Below are 24,152 nucleotides of genomic sequence, written 5' to 3'. Positions count from 1 at the left end.
AAGAGAGGAAAACTGCAGAAAAGGAGCCAGGAAGGAAACTTAAATTGTAAATTTATCAAACACTGCCTCTCCCCTCGTTGTTTCAAACTCCAAGGAATATGAGCCAGCTTCAGGTGTCACCCATTCAACCCCCATTTCCCAAATGAGATGAGACACCAGTAGCAGCAGAGGCCTCTGAATTCTCCTTTCTGAGCCATGGTCTGGCTGGGCATTTCTATTCACAGCCCCAGCTCTGGGGCTTTAATGTTTTAGACTGTTGGAGTGGGTTTGGGGTTTTTAATGAGTTGAAGACAGGGGAAAGGCAGACACCTGCTTCACAAAGAACATTCTCCCAGCTGGAGCTGGAATTTCTCCTGCACAAAACGTGCACACAGGGCTATTGCTCTGAAAATCATTGTTTTATTCCCACATTGCAGAGAGGCAAAGGATGAATCAACAAGCAGGGCAATGAAGAATTCAGCCCACAGGTCACAGAAATGAGCACTTTGGAGTGTTTTGCACACTGATTCTTTCCAAGGGGCTCCCTTTGAAGCCCCGTTCCAAGCCCACACCAGAGGTGGCTCTCTGAGGCCTTTGAAGAGCAGCCCCAGCTCCAGGCACTTCAGAGAGACACTAATTAAACATCAGCCCTGTCATCACAGCCCCAGCACCAGCAAACTGCTGGTGACACCACACACGTGCTCCCAGCAAAGAGCAAAACCAGCCACAAACACAAGCGGCCCTGGAAGGGGCTGGGGGAGGCACCGACAACCCAGGGGAGTGTTTAAATGTGGATTTAAATCTATTCCTCATCAGCACGCTGGGCTGGGGACCCCGAGGTGCCAATGCAGAGCTGCAGAAGGTGAAATGTGGGCAGTGTGGGCTGGGGGAACAAAGGTGTTGGAGCACAGGCTGCTCCAAGCTGGAAAAGCAAGAGTCAGTCTGCTCTGTGTGGCTACAAAGGCTCTCTTGGAACTTGGTCAGGAAATACAGAAAACACAGTGTAATAAATGCTATCCAAAACCCCCAACCCTTCTGGCTGGCTTTAGTGCTGGCTGCTGATAAGAGACTGATGAAATACCTCTAGTTTGCTGTCAATGTATTGCTTTCACTTAAGAGAGAGAAAACAAATGTATTAAAAAGGAAAGATGCCAGGGATAAATATTTTAGTAATCTCCATCACAAACCTGTCGTATTACAAGGATTACAGTCCATTAGGATTGTATAAAATCCATGGCAAAGCCTGTAATTCAGCCCTATCTCAGTGACAAAACCCCCCTAATGTGTTTTAGGAATCCCTATTTGCTCATATTGAAAACCTCTTTGAGAGCTACTTGTTCTAACAGGGCTAATTTGGGGAAAACCAGCTTAAATCCAGCAGCCACTGAAGTGCACCCTACTCTGTTCAGTCCGTGGGGATGGGAGTGTGTGAGCAGCTTCCTCTGGGGAGGCTGTTCTGCCACCGTGTGATGCCCTGGGCACACTGGCACCCCTGTGCCACGCCAGCGCCGTCCCCTGCACGGGGCAGGGCCACCAAGGGGGATCTGCAGCAGCACCAGGGCTGGAGGCACACGGGGCAATAAATCAGCCCCGAGGTTTTCTGCTAAATAAAGAAAATTTTCCTCTTCCAAAAATATCCGCCGGGTAGTCTGGAAGGGACTGCTAGAGGAGAATTACTAAAATGATACACACTGAAAAGGAAAAGTAGAAAAAAATAAATCTGACAGGCCCTCCTGAAGGCTAATTTGAAGACCTTCCCTCCAGGAAGCTGAGTTTCTGACAGAGCCATCACTGCTCATGTGTACATTCTGCAGCAGCACAGGGGCTGCACTAATTAACTTCCATTCCACCTGCCTGGGAAATCCACTCTGAAGGGAGGAGAAGCCACGGGCAGCACTGGAGAACCCAGCAGCAGGCAGGGCTGCCAGGAGGGGCTGCTGGGGGCAGCTGGAGGGAAGCAGCTGCTGTCAGACGTTCACTGGGTTTGTCCTTGCAGCAGAGTTGGACTGACATGTGCAAAGTGGGTCACTAGGTGTGCTGCTCCTCATCAGAGCTGTTATCATATCTGGTTATGCACTGACTGATCAGTGCCACGGCACTGCCTTGGGATGTGCTCAGAACAGGGAATTAATTAAAACTGAAGCTGCTGCTGATAGTGGTGATGGAGCAAGAGACTATTACCTGCTGAAAATCAAAGATGGCTAAATGCAATATTAGACAAAACTGAAATTTATAGCAAAATAGCATTTAAAGTAACAGAATGCAATTTAAAATAAGATTTTAGCTCATTATTTCAATAATTCATATGTCTCTTTCAAAGTCAAAAGGAAACCTGGTCTTCAAAATGTTATTTGCAGCACATACTCAAACTAATGATAATACAGCAATATGAGAGAGTCACATTTTCAAATGTTCATTCATTTCCCAACACAGCTGCAAAGTGTGCCTGTTTAGTCCATGATATAATAGGATATTTTGGTTCTGAATAATTGGACTTGAGCAAACAAGAGAGTCAGAGGGGAAAAAAATTACTTAGAATTCAGAATTTCCTCAATTTTACCCATGCTCAGAGACTGAGGACACAAACTTCATGTGGATTTTAAAAAGCTCTTCTGCACGCCCTCTCCAAATTACTGTGTCTATGCAAATTGCCAGCTCTCATCTGCACTGTCTGATTTGAATGAAATTGGGTATAAGTCAGATCAGAATTAATTCCAGCAAGAGACTTTGAATGTTCTTCTTACAAGTTTCATGTTCTGTGAAGTCACTCTGAAAGCAGAGAAGCTGCAAGTCCCATTGGGCTCCCGCACTCCCAAAGGTCACAGATGAGGTTTCACCAAGGCAGCAGTGAAGGGAGAGCTCCTCAGCCTGGGCAGGGTGTTTGGGAGTTCCTGCACTCACCCCCTGCCTCTGCCCCGGAACCTCACCCTGCTCTCCTGACACTGCTGGGCTTTGGTGGCATCACGGCAGAGCTGCCCCTCAGCTGGAACAGAGGGACACAAAACGAGCTCTGCTCTCCTCAGTCTGCCCCGTTCCTGTAACAATTCCATTGCTCGCTCTTGGGAGAGAGAGAGAGAACTGGGATCATATCCCATGCCATGCCAAGCAAGTGACAGGGACACCAAAAAAGCAGGGTGCCAGCAAGGCTCTGAAGAAAAGGGCACTTCTGTGCTGTTCTTGAAAAGAAACGTTTACTGAGAGAAGAAATGCTTGGTACCATGCTGGAAAAACAATGGCAGAAAGCTCTGGCTGAGGCCATGCCCAGAAACAGAGACTGGCTCCCTGCAGGGCTCTTGTCCTGGCACACAGAAGCCCTGGATTAGATGGGAGCCCTGCTCCCATGAGGTTTATTCAGTTTTATACCAATCCTCACGTCCTGTAAGGCATTCCTTTGTAGTTTTTCAGGGACTATCCAAATCCCATTTCCCTAAACACAGAAAACTCCCACTTTTGCATGTTCTTCCCTGCCCAGCAATTTGCAAGCCTCATTCTCATTTCTATCCCTGAAGAGCTCCCCATGCTGTCTCCAGTCCTTGATCATCATTTGTCTCCTTCGTAGTCTTTTCCTCTCAGCATTCACCCAATAAAGACATATTTATTTATGATTGATGAACTTCTCAGTCCATTAATTTCTTTCTGGCTAACTTAGAATTCCTATCAGAAATTTTGGCTGTTGCCATTGACACAAATGGGAGCTTCTTCAAATGTCCATGAGTTGATGTGAAAGCAGCACCTCCCAAAATCAGCTCCAGGACTAGCAGAACAGAGCAGGAGAGTGCTGGATTGGAAAGCTGCCACTGCTGGGAACTGCCCCTGGATTTCACTCAGGATAGCTCAGGTTCATCGCACACAAGTTGATTTTGAGACACTGGGGAATATTGCAAAGCTGTTTTAAACCAAGTGCCTTTGCTCAGCAAGATGTGTTTGGAAATCAAAGGGTGTAACAAACATATTTGCTCCTGGTCTGCACAATAAATTATTTATTATGTCTATTTCTCAGTTCAGAATTCCTAGACAGGTAGTTAAAAATATGTGATATGATTTATTCAAGGTTGGGAACACTTTCAGCATCCATAATAGATCTCAAAATAAGCCATATTACTTCCAGAACACACTTTGTTTCCATAAAACTTCTGAACAATTTAATATATCTTCTCAAAACTAAAGGTTTATAATTAATCTTATAAATTTCCCATGGAAACAGGAGGCACCCTGTATTTTTAAAACCTGAGAGGCATCACATCTGTTTGCTTTCTTAAGGGACTACAGCTCCCCAAAATCCTCTCAACAGAACAAAACCTGTGCTGGGATTTGCTTTGCCTGAGCTCAGCTGTCCCAGAGCCCTGTCCCTGCTGCAGTTCCTTGTGCCAGGCAGGTCTGTCTGTCTGTCTGTCCCGAGCCACAGGAGCTCCTGGGGCTCTGCATTCACTGCAGGATTCCCTGGGCTGCCTGCAGCTGGCACAGCAGGGAAAAGGACCTGTTCTAACACTATTGTCCAACCCCACCTGCATTTTTTCCAGATCATTAAAAATGGGACTCTGCCATGTAGTTACTAATTAGTGCTTAGTAACGATAAGTGCAACTCCTGACAGTGCAAGGTAGTTCATCATTTGCATAAGATAAAAAGCAGGGCGTACACAAAGGAACAGAGAGGAGATGGCACTATCTATTATGGATAAGCATTTTGTTATTCTGAAATTATTGTCACTTCACCAAATTAATCTTTCCCTTTATAAACCTATTTTTAAATTCTCTATCACTAAGCAGAACTCCTCTAGAATTGGGTTGTGCTTCAAAGCCACTATGTATTAATGTCAGAACACAACAGCTACGTGACTAATTTAATTCTGACGCAGAAGTAGAAGGTTTTGGGGATTCCAAGGATCTCTGGTATGCTATTTATTTGTGCTGCTGTGCTGTATTTGATGAACTCAGGCTCCACTTAGCCTGATTTGCTGTTGAGGTTTATATTGCAGACTAATGCTGAAGAAGAGTGCTATAGTCAGTAACATTTTCCAAGCTGTGTCTGTCAAACAGCAGGGTACACATTCATGCATTTTCCTAAATGATGTTGAAGTATTTGAAAATATTTCTCATTTTAAAAGATCTATTGACGTACTGAGAAGAAAAGCCTGCATATCCAGCTCCTCACTGCCTACAAAGGCTGGCTGTGCCAAGCAGAGCAATCAGCTCGTGGCCCTTTCCCCCAAGTGAATCCCATCCCAGCTCTGCAGTCTCCACCTCAGATTTACCTTCTCTGTTATCATCTTATTGCAGGGGTTCCATGCTGTTGTCTCCTATCACAAAAGTTTCACATCTTCTGGGTGTTTCTGGTGGGCAGCTCTCAGAGCACTGACTCTGCTCCTCACAAAGCAGCCAAGTGACCCCAGCTCCCTTCTCACCCCACTCTTTTATAGCAATCTCCTTCTCATTGGGTACACCTGTGGCCTGGTAAAGTCAGGCCTGTTCCTGATCTTTGCTAATTGGCCCAGCTTCAACTCCTTAGGGGTGAGATTGCTTTCTACACTATCTCTGTTTTCTTATATTCTATCCCCCTACACTTCTCCACAACCCAATTCCAGCAGCTCCTCAACACCGAGAGAACACAGCACCACAATCAGCTGGGTCTGGCTGCAAAGTCAGGAGGTGCAGGAACACACTCTGAAAGCATCAGCCATGAACTAGAGAGAAGAACTCAAAGCCCCCAGCCCCAGTCCAAAGCAAATGCAGTGGGATGCCAAGCCCATCAGCTCTGGCTGGGCTCAGCTGCTCTCCCCTAATGGCTCCATCTGCAAGGTGTGCGTGGGTGACTGGCACACCACGAGGTGTCATTTTCTACCTGGCTGCAGCATCATTTCCCTCTCCCCAGTCTATATTAGGATTTCAGGCAATCGCTTCTTTTGGCTTAATAGCTGCAGTTTTCAGCTCCAGAGGAATACAGAGCAATTCTGACATGTACCAAAGTCCAATTTACTGGGATTGAAATATATACATTTGTCTTCTCTCTCTGTTTACGTCTGGGTTTTGACTTCAAGCCCACCTTTCCCTAGGAACCAAAGATTTACTGGTCACTTGCTGAGCTCTGTAGGGCAGCTGGCCAGGTTTTAATTCCCCCAATCAGCTGATAACATTCTCCACAGATTGAACCATTGTGGCACAGGGACACAGCCTGTTTTTATGCTGGCCAAACCAAAGAGAAGCCCAACATCTGAACAACTTGCTCCTGATACATCCTGTAAGAAATATTGATTGTCAATAAGAGAGGGAAAAAAGAGACAGGTACATCAAACAATTTTCTGTAAATCTCAACCCTTTAAGCAATGATTGTTGTGAAGGAAGGGCAATGCACCTCTCAAGGATTTTGAATGCTGCCTCCTCTGCAGCATCATTGGACAAATCTGACTGAATGCCTGTTCTCTGAATACCCACGGGGCATGAATGGCCCAGCTGAGTTTACAACAGCAATAAAGAACAGACTTTCAAACCGAGTGTGGACTGATGTATACAGCAGAGTGAAAAATAAACACACTAAAGCTGCTACATAATTCTGTCAAGCATATGGTTAAGTTGTGATTTTATTTAGAAAACAGATTGTGAGAGTGAAGTGATGACAGCTGAGTCTATATTGGTCAGTCATAAATAAGAGTATTCTAATAGAGCTGGGCTGCTTACTGATCACATGCTGCCACACAGATTTAGTGAGAGCTAATCACTTAGAAAATAGAGCTTTTTAAACACATTTTGCAGCTCATTTTCAACTTTACATTGCTCAGTTGAAAAATCCATGATTACTGCACCTAACTTTTAAGAGTGATGGGGGAGTTACATTTACGGGCTCAATTAGACTTTGTAGCTCCTGTTAGAGGAAATGACTCCCTCTTGCACGGCAGAGCAGCCCAGGCAGCCTCCTCCCCCGCAGCACCGAGGGCTGCCAGAGCCGCCCCTGCCCGGGCTGGCACCGACACCGACACCGACACCGCTGCCCCCGCCCAGGCTGTGACAGAGCCGCTCCTGCCCGGGCTGGCACCGACACCGACACCGCTGCCCCTGCCCGGGCTGGCACTGACCCTGCTGCCCCTGCCCGGGCTGGCACCGACACCGCTGCCCCTGCCCGGGCTGGCACTGACACCGCTGCCCCTGCCCAGGCTGTGACAGAGCCGCTTCTGCCCAGGCTGGCACTGACACTCCTGCCCAGGCTGTGACACCGCTGCCCCTGCCCGGGCTGTGACAGAGCCGCTCCTGCCCGGGCTGGCACCGACACCGCCGCCCCTGCCCGGGCTGGCACTGACCCTGCTGTCCCTGCCCGGGCTGTGACACCGCTGCCCCTGCCCAGGCTGTGACAGAGCCGCCCCTGCCCAGGCTGGCACTGACACTCCTGCCCCTGCCCCGGGCTGTGACACCGCTGCCCCTGCCCGGGCTGGCACTGACACCGCCGCCCCTGCCCGGCCACCCCTCCCTCTGGTGCCAAGGCTCCAGCCCAACGCACGGCTCAGCCTTTGCTTTCCCATTATCAAAGCCAGGCAGGGATTTCACAGCTCTCAGGCTGTCGCTCGGCCCCAGGCAGAGCCCAGAAATGGCTACGGAACCAAAATGCATCCTCCCATCCCATGGAGCAGAGCGGCAGGCCTGGCTCTGGTGAAGGAGCAGCACCGGAGCTGTCCGGGCAGGCAGTGCTGCCGGTCGGGCTCGGTGAGTGCTCCGGGAATGTGCTCCGGGAATGTGCCCAGCATTGGCACAACAGTGGCACTCAGTGACAACATGAATTATGAAATACAACACCAACTGCTTGTTTATTCCCAGCCCAGCTCAGGCCACTAGAGTCTATTGTTCCCAATGGCTTTAAGGTGCTGCAGGCAGGGAGCAAGATGGACCAACTTCTACTTAGTCTGCAGTGTTTCCATTAGAGTTTTTATCTTTTATCATTGTTGTCAAATTTGAGAGTAATGAACCTTGAGCTGCGTGTCTTGTTTGCTTCTTTTCCATACAAGAGGGGGCTTGGGAGGGTCAGGACCTGCAGGCTGAATCCTTTCTCTGTCAGCCACAAAGCCCCAAAGTCTGTTCTGTCAACATCCCTGCCTGTGTGGCACGTACAGTACAAAAACTCTGTCACTGTTGCCACATGTGTTGGATCAAAGGTCGATGAAATGCTAAATTTGGATTATTAACCTACTATTCTAACTGGTACTCACAGGGTACTGAAAATGGAACAATTACAATGAGGACATTGTATTTCTTTGTTGTTGCTGTTTCCACTGGAAGAGCAGGAGAAGCTGCACTGGAATCTGGCCCTGGCCCACACCAAGATCTCAGTGTGTGGTGCTGCCTATTACTGAAACCATTACACAAGAGGAGATGAACAACTGGTAATTACCAGCCTTTACATGCCCATTAGGTTAAGCATTCTTGAAAGTATATTCATGTGCCATCACATTTGCATTCTGATAGCAGATGAGAGAAATTGGGTATTAAATCTATTGGCTCCCTCAGAGGGCAAACAGAGCAGAAGAGTCTATTAAATCACAAAAGGAGAAAAATTCCTTGCTGTTCCCCTCTATTGTCTGATCTATCTTCACAGCCTGGCAGTGTGGTTGATACAGCAAGGACATGAGGCACCCTGGTAGCACTGAAGGGAAATTATCAACTCTCCTGGACACTGGGCAATTTAGCCTCACCTCTGCTTCAGCTCACCTGACTACAAAATGCAGTCAGATTTTTTGTAAAACACTATGAAACCTAAAGATAAAATCAATCTGATAAGTGCAAAAGTCCTTTTTATCTACTTTTTCCGCCTTAGCATTTACTCAATTTAAGAAATATAAATCATCAGGTAACCACATATTAATAATTTCTAGTTTTTCTAAAGTTTCCTGGCACATTTAGCAGCATGTTCTGGAGTCCTCCAAAGAACATCTCTGACTCCTGAGATTTCTTGTCAGCATCTCTATGAATGAATTCTGCACTTCACACATGCAGCTTGCTTGGTCTGGGTGACACCCAGAGCCATCAGGAGATGTCCCTGGCAGGGTTTCAGAGTTCCTGTCCCTGCCTGTGGTGTGGAGCTGCAGCCAGCCATGGAGACAAGCTCCCATCAGTGAGGAGCTGTGATCTGAATGGCTTCCTGAGCCCTGGCCAGGGAGATGGCAGTCACCCCCAGGCAGGGCCAGTGATGGGTGAATGACTCACATCCCCCTGGAGATGTTCCTTCCAGGCTGGGATAAATGCCTCACAGAGCAGAGAGCTTTGGTTCAGCTGAGCCATCTCTCCAGGCTCCAGCACATCCAGCTCAGCTTCTAGAAAAAGCCACATCTGCCACCCTGTGAAGATGAGAAGTCTGCCATAATTGAAAAAGATTTTACCAACACTGTCTCAAGTAACAAATGCACAGTCAATCTCTGGGTGCCTCTCAGAGAAATGAAAAAAGCACATTACAGCCAGTCACTTTCTGTCTGACAAGGCCAGAGCAATCTCTGCCAAGTGCCCTCCTTACAGGCTTTTCCTAAGACAATGGAGGAAGAAAAACAAACAAACATTGAATCTATTCAGAGCAGTTATTGCAATAGTGCCTGGCTGGTCTGAAAACACAGACAGAAACCTGAACACAACCAGAGGGGGCACAGAGCATCAAGGATTATTATCATGCTCAAATGCACTCGTCCAAATTCAGAGGCTGAAGTGAAAGACTGTCAGCTAGACAATAACTTAATAAATTGCTGTGGCTTTGAGCAGGCACTGGAAGCATCCTGCACTACATCTACATCAATTCTGAAAGGATGCAATTCCAGAGGGATTGAGCCCCTTGTTCAGAAGCAGCCATGGAATATTCAGGCTGCTCACAGTGGACAAGCAGCCCACAGCCAGTGCTCCCCACTCAGGCATCAACACCTGTAAATCCACATCTGTAAGCACTGTACCAGAGCCTGTCAGTGTTGAACCGGGCTGATACTTTAAATCAAAGTGATAAATAATCACACTGCAAGAAAGAAACAGGAAATGCATTGCAGGTGGGGCCCAGAGAAGGACGATGAGACAGCTGCAAGCAGGCTGCTCTCCTGTGAGAACTTGCATGTGATGATTGTTTACAGAGAACTGCCCCTGCTCCTGTGCTCAGAGTGCCTGAGAACACTCAGTACAAAGGCTTTGGTAACTCATTCCTCTCAAAATGATCCTGAGCCACTGGAGCCATAATTACACTGTCATAATGAAGAGGGAAAAAACTCTTCTAACAAGTAAATTCTTGTTGTAAATTGCATTATGAAAGCAGTAATTCCCTCTGAAGTAGGCATTATCATGTCTTACTGCCCACACCAGTTCATTATGGAGCCTCTGCTGTCCCAGCAGAGCCTGCTCTCAGTAAATGAATGTTTGGGGAGGATATTGCCAACTCGGGACTTATTACTTAATTGAATATGGAAACATTTAGGCCATTAGCATACATTTACAAGTGTCTAATTTCACAGATGTTAATGTATCTTGGGGAATGCCCTTCTTTCTTCCCTCCTCCTTTCCCTCTTTCAGTTCTTTCCCTGCAGCCACCTGATTTATTCAGTTAGGTCCTAGTTCAGCCATTTGCAAGCCTGTGGTGAGCAGCTTCCTGTTTTACAACCTTCCCAAACTGAGACTTGAAGTCTGTTTTCCAAAAAGTGCACGGCCAAGCACTTCCTATCCTCCCTCACAGCTGAAAAGTATCACCACCTCTGGGTGGCTAAGAAAGCCTAAACATCTCTAGCTAAATAATGAGATTTCTCAGGCATTCCAAATTGTTTTAGCCACCTAATTATTACAAGACCTCACAGCCGTGCACAGAGCTTTTCTCTGCAGGTATCTCACTTTGGGAATTTTCAGCTAATAATATATTCCCTCCAACAAATGGGTCAAGAAGCTAGAATAATACAATAAAGGAAATTCCCACCATTCCTTCATTATTAAGAGATCTTGAGAAACTTGCAGTAAATTCCTGGAACTTGCCACCCTGGACAGGACCCTGCATGTCCCAAAGTAAGGCCCCAGTCACTGCAGAGGTGTCAGGTCATAGAACTTCGTTTCTTTATCACATTTCAGTGAGGGTTGAACATCCGTATGGTCACAAAAAATTGTTTTTTGAAAACTTTTTGAACATTTTGAAAATTAATCAAAAATAGTGCCAGAACTCGCACTGGTGCTGCAGGCCAGCCCCTTCAGGCCCTCCCTGTTTATTTGAACACCCAAAATTGCCTTTCCCCTCCTGGGTTCAAATTTGTCCACCAGCTGGTGATGAGTGACATTTTTCTTTCACTGTTTACAGATTGCTCCAATTGACAGATTGGCAAAGCAGTTACTGTCTGCTAAATCTGGAGCACAGACGTGGTTTAGAAAGGGTCTCTCAACACAGAATTAATTTATTTTTATTTGATAAATCAAAGTCAATTAGCATTTCTAGCTGCAGATGAAAAAAGCCTTCATAGATCAATTGTAAAAGTTCAGGACCTATATGCAGGAAATCCTATCCCTGAAATAAAATAACATACAAAGCAAAAAAAGCAAGGAAAACCCAGCAGGTGATTTAAAGGCATTTTCAGTATCTGTTAGCTTGAGTAATGAATACTTGCAATAGGCAATTCCTCAAAAAAATGACAATCCTTAAACCCAAACCCTTCAGAGCTGTTAGGCATTAGATCTGAGGATTTATGAGGAGATATCTTTTGTTGATGAGCCTTTACAAAGCACAGTGCACCCGAGTTCAGCAGGCACAGCTGAGGAAGGAACGGGCAGACCAACCACAACTAAAAATGAGTAGGAAAATGAAGGGTCCCTGCATTACTTCAGAGCAGATGTCTGTCCTGCTTACTCCAGCCAATTGCTAGAGAGGTCAGAGAGCCACTGAAGTGGCCACATCAGATTTTGTGAGCTCAGTTCTCTGATTTCAGCACCGCCAAACACAGGCACTGCACAGGCTGAGGTTCCTGCCCAGCACAGCCTGCCTGGCACCAAACCCACAGTGTGTCCTCCCTAGGACATGGGAGAATTGTCCCTTGCATGTCAACACCTTTACTCCAAGAGCCCTCAAACAAACCAGCACCCAGGGGTGGACACAGGCTCCCAATGCGCCACCTTCCCCCAAACACTGGCACGAGCTCTGCCTGCCCTCAGTGCTATTGACTGTATTCCACATTGTGTATGATGTGGCACCCACAGAAATGCACCACTAACCCTGTGCCTCAGAGCTGAAGCTCCTAGAGATCCCCCAAACACAGACATGAGCTCTGCCTGCCCTCAGTGCTATTGAATGTATTCCACATTATGATGATGTAGCACCCACAGAAATGCACCACTAACCCTGTGCCTCAGAGCTGAAGCTCCTAGAGACATCCCCAGTGTGCACTCAGTGTCCAAAGGCCCCAGCAGGTTGGCCAGGATGCCCAGCATCTCAGGCTGTGCAGCTCCAACATCCCAAAAGCAAAACTCCTGCCCTGACAGCCAGGGCTTGGTTTCACCAGTTAAAGTTGTTATAGATTTACATCAGAGTCTATCCACCATAATACCCATCAATTATTTTGTGCAATGAACTACCCACCCCAGGCTATTACCATTGGTATTCTTTGTGCTGGGGTTGAGGAGATGAAGCAGCACAAACTCTGATTCTGTACCAGCAGCTCCCTTCAGTCCATTGCCAGGGGAATTCCATGCCATGGCAAGGGGGGAGGATGCAGCAGCCTGGAAAAAGAGCCACAAACACGGTGCAGAGCAGAGGGGAATGCCATGCAGCACCACCATGCAGAGGGTGCAGAGCCAGGACAGACAGACACAGCTGATCAGAGCCAGGGCTCACAGCAGCTTTGGACAATGCTGTGTGTGAAACCTGCCCAGGGCTGCAGGAGGGACCAGCAGCAGAGAGGAAACTGCTGCAAAGTGACTGATGCTGACATCTGATAAAGTGACAGGACAATTCATTACCACGGCTTTACAAGATGTTACGAGGATCTGACAGACCTGTTTGAGTAATAACCTTAAAATCTGAAAGGGCTCAGATTTGCCATTAGGAGTAGAAAACTCATGTTCCAATTTTTTTGTGATCAAAAATGCACCTTGAGATTGCCTGATGCATTTCACATGAGTGTGCTCATCCTGGATTCATGTTACCCTTAAAAATGGGAAAGCAACATTTGAAAAGTCAAACATTTCCAATAATTTTAAATCAAACATTACTTTGCCTCCCATGAAATATCTTATTCTCAATGTACTTAGCCTTTATTTTTAGAGGTACTTTGGAAATAGGAAAAAATCCTTACCTGGATGAGATTTCATGTTTTACCAGAATATTAGAGGAAGAGCTCCAAAGTTTTACAAAAATGTCAGACACCAAAATACAGATAAAAAGAGAGCTCCTAAACTTTTCAGCAGTACCTAGGGAAGTGCAAGGGGCTGGAAAGGACACGTTCATCACATCCTGGGTGTGCAGTGCCCAGGGCTGATGAACAAAGGAATCCCTGCACAGGTCACACGTGTGTGCCCTGCAGAGCCCTCAGTGCCCCTCACCTGGGCTCACTCACACCTGCAGAGCCCTCAGTGCCCCTCACCTGGGCTCACTCACCCCTGCAGAGCCCTCAGTGCCCCTCACCTGGGCTCACTCACCCCTGCAGAGCCCTCAGTGCCCCTTACCTGGGCTCACTGACCTGCAGAGCCCTCAGTGCCCCTCACCTGGGCTCACCCACACCTGCAGAGCCCTCAGTGCCCCTCACCTGGGCTCAGTGACCTGCAGAGCCCTCAGTGCCCCTCACCTGGGCTCACTCACACCTGCAGAGCGCTCAGTGCCCCTCACCTGGGCTCAGTGACCTGCAGAGCCCTGGGTGCCCCTCACCTGGGCTCACTCACACCTGCAGAGCCCTCAGTGCCCCTCACCTGGGCTCACCCACACCTGCAGAGCCCTCAGTGCCCCTCACCTGGGCTCACTCACACCTGCAGAGCCCTCAGTGCCCCTCACCTGGGCTCACTCACACCTGCAGAGCACTCAGTGCCCCTCACCTGGGCTCACTCACACACCTGCAGAGCCCTCAGTGCCCCTCACCTGGGCTCACTCACCCCTGCAGAGCCCTCAGTGCCCCTCACCTGGGCTCACTCACACCTGCAGAGCCCTGGGTGCCCCTCACCTGGGCTCACTCACACACCTGCAGAGCGCTCAGTGCCCCTCACCTGGGCTCACTCACACCTGCAGAGCCCTCAGTGCCCCTTACCTGGGCTCACTCACACCTGCAGAGCCCTCAGTGCCCTCACCTGGGCTCACCCACACCTGCAGAGCGCTCAGTGCCCCTCACCTGGGCTCACTCACACCTGCAGTCCCTGCCCTTGAGCAGTGGCCCTGAGCACATGCAAGGTGTGACACGTCCCCGGGTGTGATGGATGGCAGGAGCAGCAGCTGCACCCTGGCAGCTCACACCCTGTCAGTGCCAATCACCCTCTCCATCTGTCTTGCCTTTACCAGCACAGCCCTGACAGCCCCTCTCATATTGGCTCATTTCTGATACAAAGGAGCTGCTAACGTGCTCTGCACTGAGAACTGACCGGTTCTGGGGGAATGAAACAACACTTCTGACATCTATTCCATGAACTGGGGGATCTGTAGTACTCCAAACCTCCCCTTTTTTAAACAAACCACCAACAAACCACCCCAGACCCGTATTTCCCAGATATAACCATGTTCAGTTGATTTCTGCTGATGTTCTTCAGCTCCCCAGATTAATTGGAAAGCTCGTTTTCCCCAGCCAAATCTCACAGAGTGCAGCAGAACAAGAGCTCTGAGGTGCCCAATGAGCAAGGCAGCAGTGCCATCCCAGAGTGCAGCTGCAGTGCCAGAGCTCCCTGATGTTTGCAGCCTCCAGGTGATGAGGAGAGGAGGCAGAGCCCTCCCAGCAGGACAGGCAGAGCACAGCAGTGCAGCCTGCCTGGACAGGGACCCCCGGGCTGCCCCATGCCTGCCAGCAGAGCCCCACACGCTGCTCACACAGCTCCAAGGCGCTGCTGCTCCAGCCACACCTGGGCCAGGCTCTGCGATGGCCCTGACAGGAGGATAACAGGCCTTGAGTGCATCAAACCTGAAATAACAGATGGCTGCAAAGGCCACTCGTGTGGGTAATGCTTTGCTGGATCTGTCTCTCAGTTTCCTGACACCTGCTCAGGCAATGTGAGTTGATTCTCAAGGCAGAGGATGTTAACTGGAATAATTTTAACAGAAGGAACTATTTTCTTCTTAATATAATCTGCAAGTCCAACAGGAGGTAATAGAGTGCCCTGGAAGTCAATAGTTCTGAAGCACTTGTCTCCACAGTGCCACTGACAATTTTGGGCCATTAGCAAGTCACTTAGCAGTGCAGGAAAGCTATTTTGCCATGCAGAAGATGGAAAAAATTATATTTGCTTGAGTAGCTGATAAACAGGCTATGAAAGTTAATTCCTACTGGCATAGCATGCTGAACACAGCAGAAAGCCCAGGGTCTGCTGGAGCAGCCTCTCCCCAGGCAGCAGCACAGGGGGGATTCCACCCAGCCCTGCTGCACAAGCACCTCTGACCAGCTCCTGCTGGGAAAGAACAGCTATTGCCATAAAACAATAAAGAAATTACCACTTATTACCACAAAACAAAGACACAGGACTCTCATCTTCTCAGGTCACAGTGTCCAACTCCTGCCTACCTTAATCTTATTTTTACATCAGGACTGAGCAGTGAAAAAGCTGAAATGCAGAGGTTGGATTTCAAAAGAAGAGGTAATTTAGGTTTTGTTTGGTTTTTTTAATTCCTTTTCTCTCATAGTTAGAAGAGAGGGGAAAATCAGTTATGAGAAGATTTTAGAAGCTGTTTAAACCAGAATGTGGACAAGGATGTTTTAACTGACAGAACCAGCTATGGAAGGAGGAGTAAAAATGGTAAAAATGCACAATAGGATTCTTTTCAATCTGGCAGAGGAGGTACAAGCTCAGGGCTGGGTACCATGAAATAGCCACATAATCTAAGGCCTAGAGAAAAGCCCATCTCAGAGTTTTATGTGGCTGGTAACCTTCCTGATCACCACCTGTTTCTGCTATTTAAATGTGATTCAGCTCAGCACGAAGAATAAGATTTGATTTAGCCCAGCACTAGACGAACACACAAGCAATCTGATAAAATGCCAGTCTTGTTCAAATGTTCTTGCTGTGTAAATTGAGTGCTAATGATCTGGACTCTGCGCCCCTCATGTATTTATGCAGCCCTTTTCATGTTTGCTGGATTATTGTCCATTGATTGGTAGATAAAACTGAGAATAAGAAGCTCATGTAACAAACTCTTGGGCCTTTTGGGGAAAATCTTCCCAATTATCAATAAGCACTGCTTATTCACCACCACAATTCCACACCAGTCCCTGTATTCCCACAATTATCATCATTAAAAATACCAGAGGGAAGCCACAAAGCTTCCCAAGACTTTATAAAACTGGTGCCTACAGATGTCCAACCCCAATTTGGGTTTACAAATGCAGAAATAGCATTGATAGTTTATAAAAAAACCCTCACTTTTCTCCAGTATGGGAGGTTTACAAGTTTCTATTTCAACCTTCAATCATTCTCTCACACAGGACTCAGGAAGCATAATTAGAAATTGAATAACTGTAAAAAGAAAAAAAGCTGCTGGTTTTTTCCACTCATGAATGCATCCAGGCCTAGCACTCAGTAGCTTAAGGCAATTCCAACTCTCTAATTTCTTTGCTGATTCATCTCCAGAAACAGGAAAACAAATTTAAAAGGCTGCAAGCAGAAAGTATCAATCCTGTTGACTTTAAAACAAATCAGAAGGTGATGTTTATTAGGCCCAGCAAAACAAAACAAAAGCTAACAAGCAAAGAAGCGTATTTGCAGGTGCACTCAGCCAAGTCCTGTTCCTAGCGCTGGGAACCGTGGATGCTGCACACACTTCACAGATTGCCCCGAGCTCACCCCAGCAGGAGCTGGAATCGGGTTACACCGCAGCTCTGAGGCTTCACTTGCTGAAAGCCTTTGGAAGGACTGACATGGAATTATACTCCAGGTTTTCCTTTCTCAGCAAAAACACCACCAATAAAGGTCTCGCTTCAGTTTCCAATACGTGCACCATGCAACTGCAGAAAAACAGCAAAACAAGACAGACTGGAATGTTTTCTTTGAACACCAGGAAGCTTTCAGCACCCATGATGGGGAGGAAGAGGAGCCTTCAGCCTGCCCTGGCCAGCAGCACGGGAAAAGAAGGGGAAAAGGGGAAGCAAGTGTTGAATGGAGCTGAGAAATCCCTAAGGCCCAGCTGAAGCTTTCAAGCTACAGCAATATTCCATATTTACCCATCATCTATATTTTATCTCCTTCCTTTCCTCCATCTCACACTCATACAGAGTCAAGACAAATATTTTTAATTTCCCGAGCTCATTAAAAAACAAAACCTAGGCCTTGGCTCTTATGGGCCAACCATTTTCCAAAATTAAAAACAGTCCATCAGTTCCACATTCACACCTCTAAATCTTCCCTTGTGCAGAACAGCACAAGATAAAAACCAAGGGTACCTTTCCCTAAATCTTTTAGTATTCAGAAGTTTCTAGAAGGCTGCCCTTGAAGACAATTTCCTATTAGAAAGGGGATAGGGTTTACTCTAGGCACAATAGTTCTGAACCAGAAAAGACTCAGTAGTGATGAGTAATTTTTTACTTTTGGCTGTTTTGCATGTCTGTTTCCTCGTTTTTGACCTGTATATCCTATATTTTCCATCTGTTCAAGCCATAGTTTCCAGTCCACTGGAGCAAAAGCAATGGTAAAAGCATTTTGCCAGCAGCCCTTGGCCTCACTTCATGAATACAGTTCCAAATCTTGCTGCCACTCAAGGCGGAACTTCAAAAAATAATGGACTGGTTTGAAATAAAAATTAATAGAATTTTTCTCATAAAGCAATTACATTGGGGGAGGGGGGAAGAGACCTTTTCCTCTATCAGAGAGAAGATCAGAATGAGACCAGACAGATGCAGAACATGCCATGAACACAGAAATCACAATTCTGACCAAAAACCCCAACCCTAAACCCCTCAGAGATGCTGTGAGCAGATCCAAGGGAGGAGAGGCTCCCTAGAAGCACAATTAAATAACATTATACCTACTCTGACACTGCAGCAGGTTCCAGTCTGAAAGCCAGGTGCTCTCAGAAAAGGAGGTCAAGAGAAATCAAAACTCAAGAAAGCAACAGCAAGTTGTTACAAAAGTCTGCTTTTAAAAGGTAACACCAAAGCGCTGTCTTTAAGACAAGAATGCCACACTTTTCATTTTGAACTGATAGTCACTCCCTATTTTTAGCTTATTTTTTGTTTTATGCTACCTTAGATCTCTGAATAAAAAGCTACAATTCAAACACATCTTCTCCTTTTTGTTCCAGAAAATTCATTTTAGAAGTAATCCTTAAAAAGTTCAGGTGCTGCATTTTCATCCTAATTTAAACAAAGCAAGGTTTTTGAAAATTTTATAAACCCATATGTAACAATTATCATGGTTGTAACCAGCTCCACTTTTAATAGATTACAGCTCATGGAAACAAAGATGCTTTGAAGTGAGATCTCTAAGGCTCTACATTTACAGAGTAAAAACAATAAACATTTTTTACCTTAATTGCTTTTAATGTTTATATTTAAACCTATTTTCAAATGTAGCAGAAGTTGCCATGTCTGCTGCTGTGATTAAGTCATTAGTACAGAGAATAAAGACAAAGCCATCCCTGAACATTTGCTATGAGGAGCTTTGATTGTCTGCTTGAAATCAGTACTCAGGACACAATTTAAATCTTAGATTGACTCAGAAGATGAGCAACTGATATGGGGAGGAGATGTGCTTGTTCTCCCCCCGATGAAAAAGAAATAATTGCCCTTGAGTCAGCAACCAGGTGCTGTGGTAATTCAGTTTGTACATCACACACCTTCACAGGGAAAAGGTCCTGATTTTAGGGCAAACCATTTCCCCACAAATCCCCCACAAATCTCCCCGGGGAAGGGGGAAAAAGTTACTGGGTTGAGCTCTGAGTACTGAGGCCAGTGGTGCCCAATCTGAGCTCCTCCTTACTCCAGCCAAGGCAGACGTGAGATCCGTGAATGTTCCATTTCCAACCTGGCCCCATTTTCTGCTGGAAGGGGAGATGTGTAACTACCAGAGAAAGGAGTTTCCTCTCGGGATTTCTTAGGTGGCAGCTCCAAAGTGTCCCTGGTGCTCAGCACAGCTGGGTGTGAATGCAGTTCCCAGTCTGTGGCATTTGTACAAGTGGGGAGGTCACTTCTCCCTCCTAGGATGCACCTGCTGTTTTAGGAACATTCTGGGAGCTTTGGCACACCCACCACTTCTGGGACAAACACCTGAGACAAGTCAGTCTCACTCCAGAAGCCAGAGTGTGACAGTGACCTTCAGCTCAGGAGGAGGTGGCACAAGCCATTGGTAAGAGATCAAACATGGAATAATCTCTGCAGACACGGATTTCCCACACATCAGCGCCACGGCCCTTGCTTACAGTGCTGAACACAGGGGCAAGCTTGGAAAGCAAAGACCCTGGACAGTCTCCCTTGCAGGCACACACACCTGCTCCATGCCCCAGCCCAGTCCTCACTGGTCTGGCTTGGATTGTACTGGTGCTTCCAGGGAGCTGCCCCTGGAACAGCTCAGTGCTTGGACAGAATGAGGTGAACCAATGTGGCACCTAATGTCACATCCAAGCACCAACCACCACCCCCTGGGGCACTTTCTCACTTTCAGAAATTGTTTTGGCAGATCAATAATCTTCAGGCACCTCAAACATCCCACAATACAGAACAGAGCTCACGACAAGCTGGGGAGAGATGCTGAAACATGTGAATCCTACATAAATGCCCAATTCTTGCTCATTTCCTGTAAATAACTCTGTGGATTTAAGCTTCATTAATCTCAACATGAGTCCACTGAGAGATAGGAGAACTGCAAACTCCAGCTCTCAAGAATTTAGATGTTATCGCCTCTTAGTACATAGATATGTCACAGCTCTACCATTTCAATTTTTGTGAGCATTCCTCAAAGGAGAACTTCAGGAAGAGGCCTCTCACTCCATGAGATACATCTCAGACAATTCATACAGTATCAGACTGAGCAACACGAGAACTGCAGAGCAGCAACTGATGGACTGTTAGGCCATTTACACAGAGAAAGTGACTTCCAAGAGCAGAGAAACAAAAAGTAAGGTACCAAAGAAACACAAAGCAGCCTTACCTCAGTGTGAACTGATCTTCTGTCGAGTTTTTAGCAACAGATACAAGGAAAGTCAGAATGTCCCCTTGCTTGACAGTCTTTGGTGCATACTGGATGACAATATTATTATCCAATCTCATTTCAGTTAAAGAAGGGGCAGCATGTGTCTGGTAAAGGAAAACACTTCCAATCCTCTGCAGGGGAGGTCCCGACTCATCGATGTCGTTGCGCCCCGAGTGGATCCCGTTGCTTTTCCTGACGTCCTCCTTGGCGCACTCCCCTCTCTCATCCCCTGCTTGGATGGAGTAGTAGAGCTCCACGGGGCTGCCCTCAGACCTCTCCAGCTGCTTCTTGCGGCCAGCCACCACGGTGGGGGGGTTGAACCAGCTGGGCAGCAGCTCCAGCTGCGCCACGCAGAGCCCCAGGTCCCCCCGCAGGCGGCAGCTGCCGCGCACCTCGCGCGTCTCGCGGAAGGCGAACACGCGCAGGCAGGGCAGCCGCTCCGCGGGGCTGTACTCGTCCCAGTCCCTGCCCACGATGTAGAACAGCACCTGCACCCGCGGCTTGCTCAGGTAGATCTTGCTGCTCAGGATGTAGGCCTGCAGCTTCCAGTTGTAGGTGAACTTGTTGGCGGATCCAAAGGGATTTGAAGACAGCATTAAGTCCTGGGGCACCGGCTGTTCAATGGAAAAAGGCCCATAGCTGGCGTTTAACACGGGTGGGCTCTTGGATTTGTAGATCAGAAAGGATTCCACCCGGGACTGCAGGCTGGAGTTCCTCATAATATCCTGGTTGGCTTCCTTAAGGAAGAAGGAAACGTCGGCATTGTGGATGCGGTAGGTCACCGGCAAGTAAGTGGGCAGCAAAGAAAACCTCTGGATGCTCTCCAGGATCCCTCGACTCTCAGTCACTGTTGGAAGGAAAGCAGAGTTTAAGAGATCAGATCTCCAAGTCATCCTGTGACATAACCTGGCTGACTTTACTGAGGGGCTGGACAGTGCTGCAGCTGGGATTAGTGGCAATAAACTCCATCAGTCCATGCAGAGGTGGCCTAGGCTGACAATGATTTATCCAATCAGCTTGGAAAACAATGCTTTATGATACATTCTGCATGACAGCCAGATTAAAAGAAGTAGCTTGTGGAGGTTTACATGTGCCAAAGGTCACATCTGCACTGCAATGAACATTTATCATCAGAGACAAAGTGACCCAGTCAGCACCTGCAACCCCAGATCACTGCACAGGCACATCTGAAAAATCTGATCATTACAGCCAGCTCCACCTGTGCAGGAATCCAATGCAATGATTTTACATCAAATGCTGCAACTGGACTGCCCAGAGTTCACTTCAACCTTCACAGCATTCTCAAGCAATACATGGACTCTAAATGGTTGCCTCCACAAGGCTGAATTTCACTTTAAAAATATTTGGCACAATAGCCATTTACACAACAGCTCCTTTAATAACTCTGGGAGGATTTCAAAAGGAGTTGTATTTGCATCCAATTCACAGTCCCTTCTATTCACTTTATACATGAATAAAGGGTTTTTCTGTAAATCACCATCAGGATTTGTTGTTGCCTAACCCAGCTGCATTATCTGGAGGCTGTACCTCACTGCACACAAAGAACATTTCCAGTGGCCCTGAGCCTCTCCCACTGCAGGGCACCTATTTTAACTCTGCCAGCCAGCAATTACCTGAGGCAGGCAAGCTCTGCATCCTTTCTAGGAAATGCAGTCCCAAAGAATACAGACACTTTAAAAATACAGATGCAAATACAGTGTCACCTTTCCCACTTGAACAGCTGACCTTTGTGCTCACATTCTCTACCCTAATTATGAAATAAATTGCCTTTTTATTTTCCCCACAGCAAATTCAAGTCCTTTCCCTTATTTAGAAAGGGGACAAAGGCATCCAAAGACAACCCAGTTTCTCAAGCTCTAATTCACAAATGCTTTAGTAGTCTTTATTTCTTTGTTCAGCATTTGACCTAAATATTTATCTGCTCATGAGTACTGTGGTGGCCTAAACTGATGCCACTTACTGCTAACCATGACTCTTCCATTTAGGTGCTGCAGCCAACCTCAGACAAGCCATTTTTCCTGTGCTGCTGTCCAAAAATTAAAGTGTTTCTTTCCCCTTACCCTTTGTCTGTCTGTAGACCACAAACATAATCAACTTATTTATGTAGGAGCAGCACCTCAAATGCCAAAGCTGTGATTTTGGTTAGGGTCTCCAGGCCTAACACAATGCAAAACAGAGTGAAGTTTTAAAAAGAGAAGGGCAAAAGACTCTCTAGATGTAAAAGCAAAACTATCTGGCTTCTTAAAAGAAGATAATCCACAAAATCCCCTAAAAAATCAGCAGCAAACCAAAACAAACTAACCCTAGATAAGGGTGGGCATCGCTCAGAAGGAACCAATCTCAGAATGGAAGAGGCCAGGAAGAAAGGATTACACAGGAGTTTCAGAGCCTCACAAAATCCCCCTCTACATCTTGAAAATGAGGAATTCCTCTTCCAATAAACAACTGCAATAAAACCTTACATTACAAAGTTTAATTAAGGTCCCCTCAAACCCCAAAGACCTGAAAATAAATTCTATCAGAAGGACCAGGAAAATGGCCCCAGCACACAGGAGCATCTGAGACTAAACTGCAAGAGCACTGAAAACCTGAAATCCTGTGACCCCCAGAGGGGGTAAATTCATCTGAGATCTGCTACAAAGACCATTTTTCATAAAGACTGAACTGCAGAGCTTTCTTCCACACAAAACCACCTTCGTTTTAGCCTTAGAGTGGGAGCTGAATGCTCAGAAGACTTTCTCTAGACACTGATGGAGAGCAAGTGCAGTTTTTCAAGCCCTTTTCCTGGCCAATCCTCCAGCAAAGATTCCTGCCAGCCCTGCTGGCTTTGGGCTGGAGCTCTGCTCTGGTGCACTCCTCAGCTCACCCAGCCCACAGCACCCTTCCCCATCCAATGCCCCATTTATGAATTCCACACTCATCTCATCCTCCCAACATCTTGGCAAAGCACAGCAAGGCATCAAAGAAGCAACTTGAAGAGGAAGAAACTCTGAGTATTCAATTTTTTATTCCCCTTATTTTGATTGCAGCTCCCTCCCTTATGTTCCACAGGGAAAAGTACATTATTTTTATATTAAAATTAACAGAGTGTTTCGCCTCATAATTTTTTAATCATTTATTTTAGTGCTTAATTATCTGAGGGATTAAAAACTTTTCCTCTGCATTCCCCATCCCCACAGGACAATGTTCCTCAGATTCTGTAAATCAGTGACTCTTCAGAACAGGAGAGCAACACAAACAGGGAAAAATAAAGGAGGAGAAGGTGAATTGAAAGCCTATGAAAAGCAGAACCAACCTCACAGCTGGAATAAATGCACTGGCTTTACATTTCTGGTCCCCTGAAAGTGCCCTTCCCCCAGCACCAGCTGGGAATGCACACTGGATTTGAACTGGTTTGTGCTGGAAGCTGACAGCAGCTTTCCAAACAGCCAAAGGCCAAAAATCCAAACCATTTCAAACTTTTATCTGGGGAGAGTTATAATCAGCACAAACAAAAAAAAAAAAGTCTCAAAAACAACACTGAGCTCTGCTGTACCATCTGGATTTTGACCGTGAAAGTTTATTAAGGATTCAGAAGGCTAGGAAATTAAAAACAAAAACAACTATCAGCGTCCTTAATTACAACCATGACTATTTTTGTAAAAATTATGCATGTTTTTACAAAGGCAGAATTGCAGAAGATTACCATTTTGTTTGTTATTGAGTGAGACTCAGCAGAAAAGCAATGTTTTAAAGATTTAAATTATATAATCTATCCTAAATATTACATTCCATCTATACCATCACAACCCAAGTTCCACTGGAATAACCCTCCTGAATGTTAAGTCAAGGGTGACACAGTGACTCTCTCACTGTAAGTACATCAAACAAAACAA

General features: G+C 46.5%; 1 protein-coding gene across 1 annotated transcript in view; it reads right to left on the bottom strand.

Moving 5' to 3' along the window:
- Positions 1–24,152, bottom strand: part of TMEM132D (transmembrane protein 132D) — a 195,659-nt gene that overhangs the window by 128,821 nt on the left and 42,686 nt on the right. Inside the window, exon 2 of the mRNA XM_071444941.1 lies at positions 20,215–21,103. Coding sequence (XP_071301042.1) covers positions 20,215–21,103 — 889 coding nt within the window. The remainder of the gene's footprint in view (positions 1–20,214; positions 21,104–24,152) is intronic.

Source organism: Agelaius tricolor, unplaced genomic scaffold, assembly GCF_023055355.1.
Source record: "Agelaius tricolor isolate 1412-34295 unplaced genomic scaffold, bAgeTri1.0.p SCAF_20, whole genome shotgun sequence".
Taxonomy (NCBI): domain Eukaryota; kingdom Metazoa; phylum Chordata; class Aves; order Passeriformes; family Icteridae; genus Agelaius; species Agelaius tricolor.
This window is presented reverse-complemented; position numbering and strand designations above follow the sequence as displayed.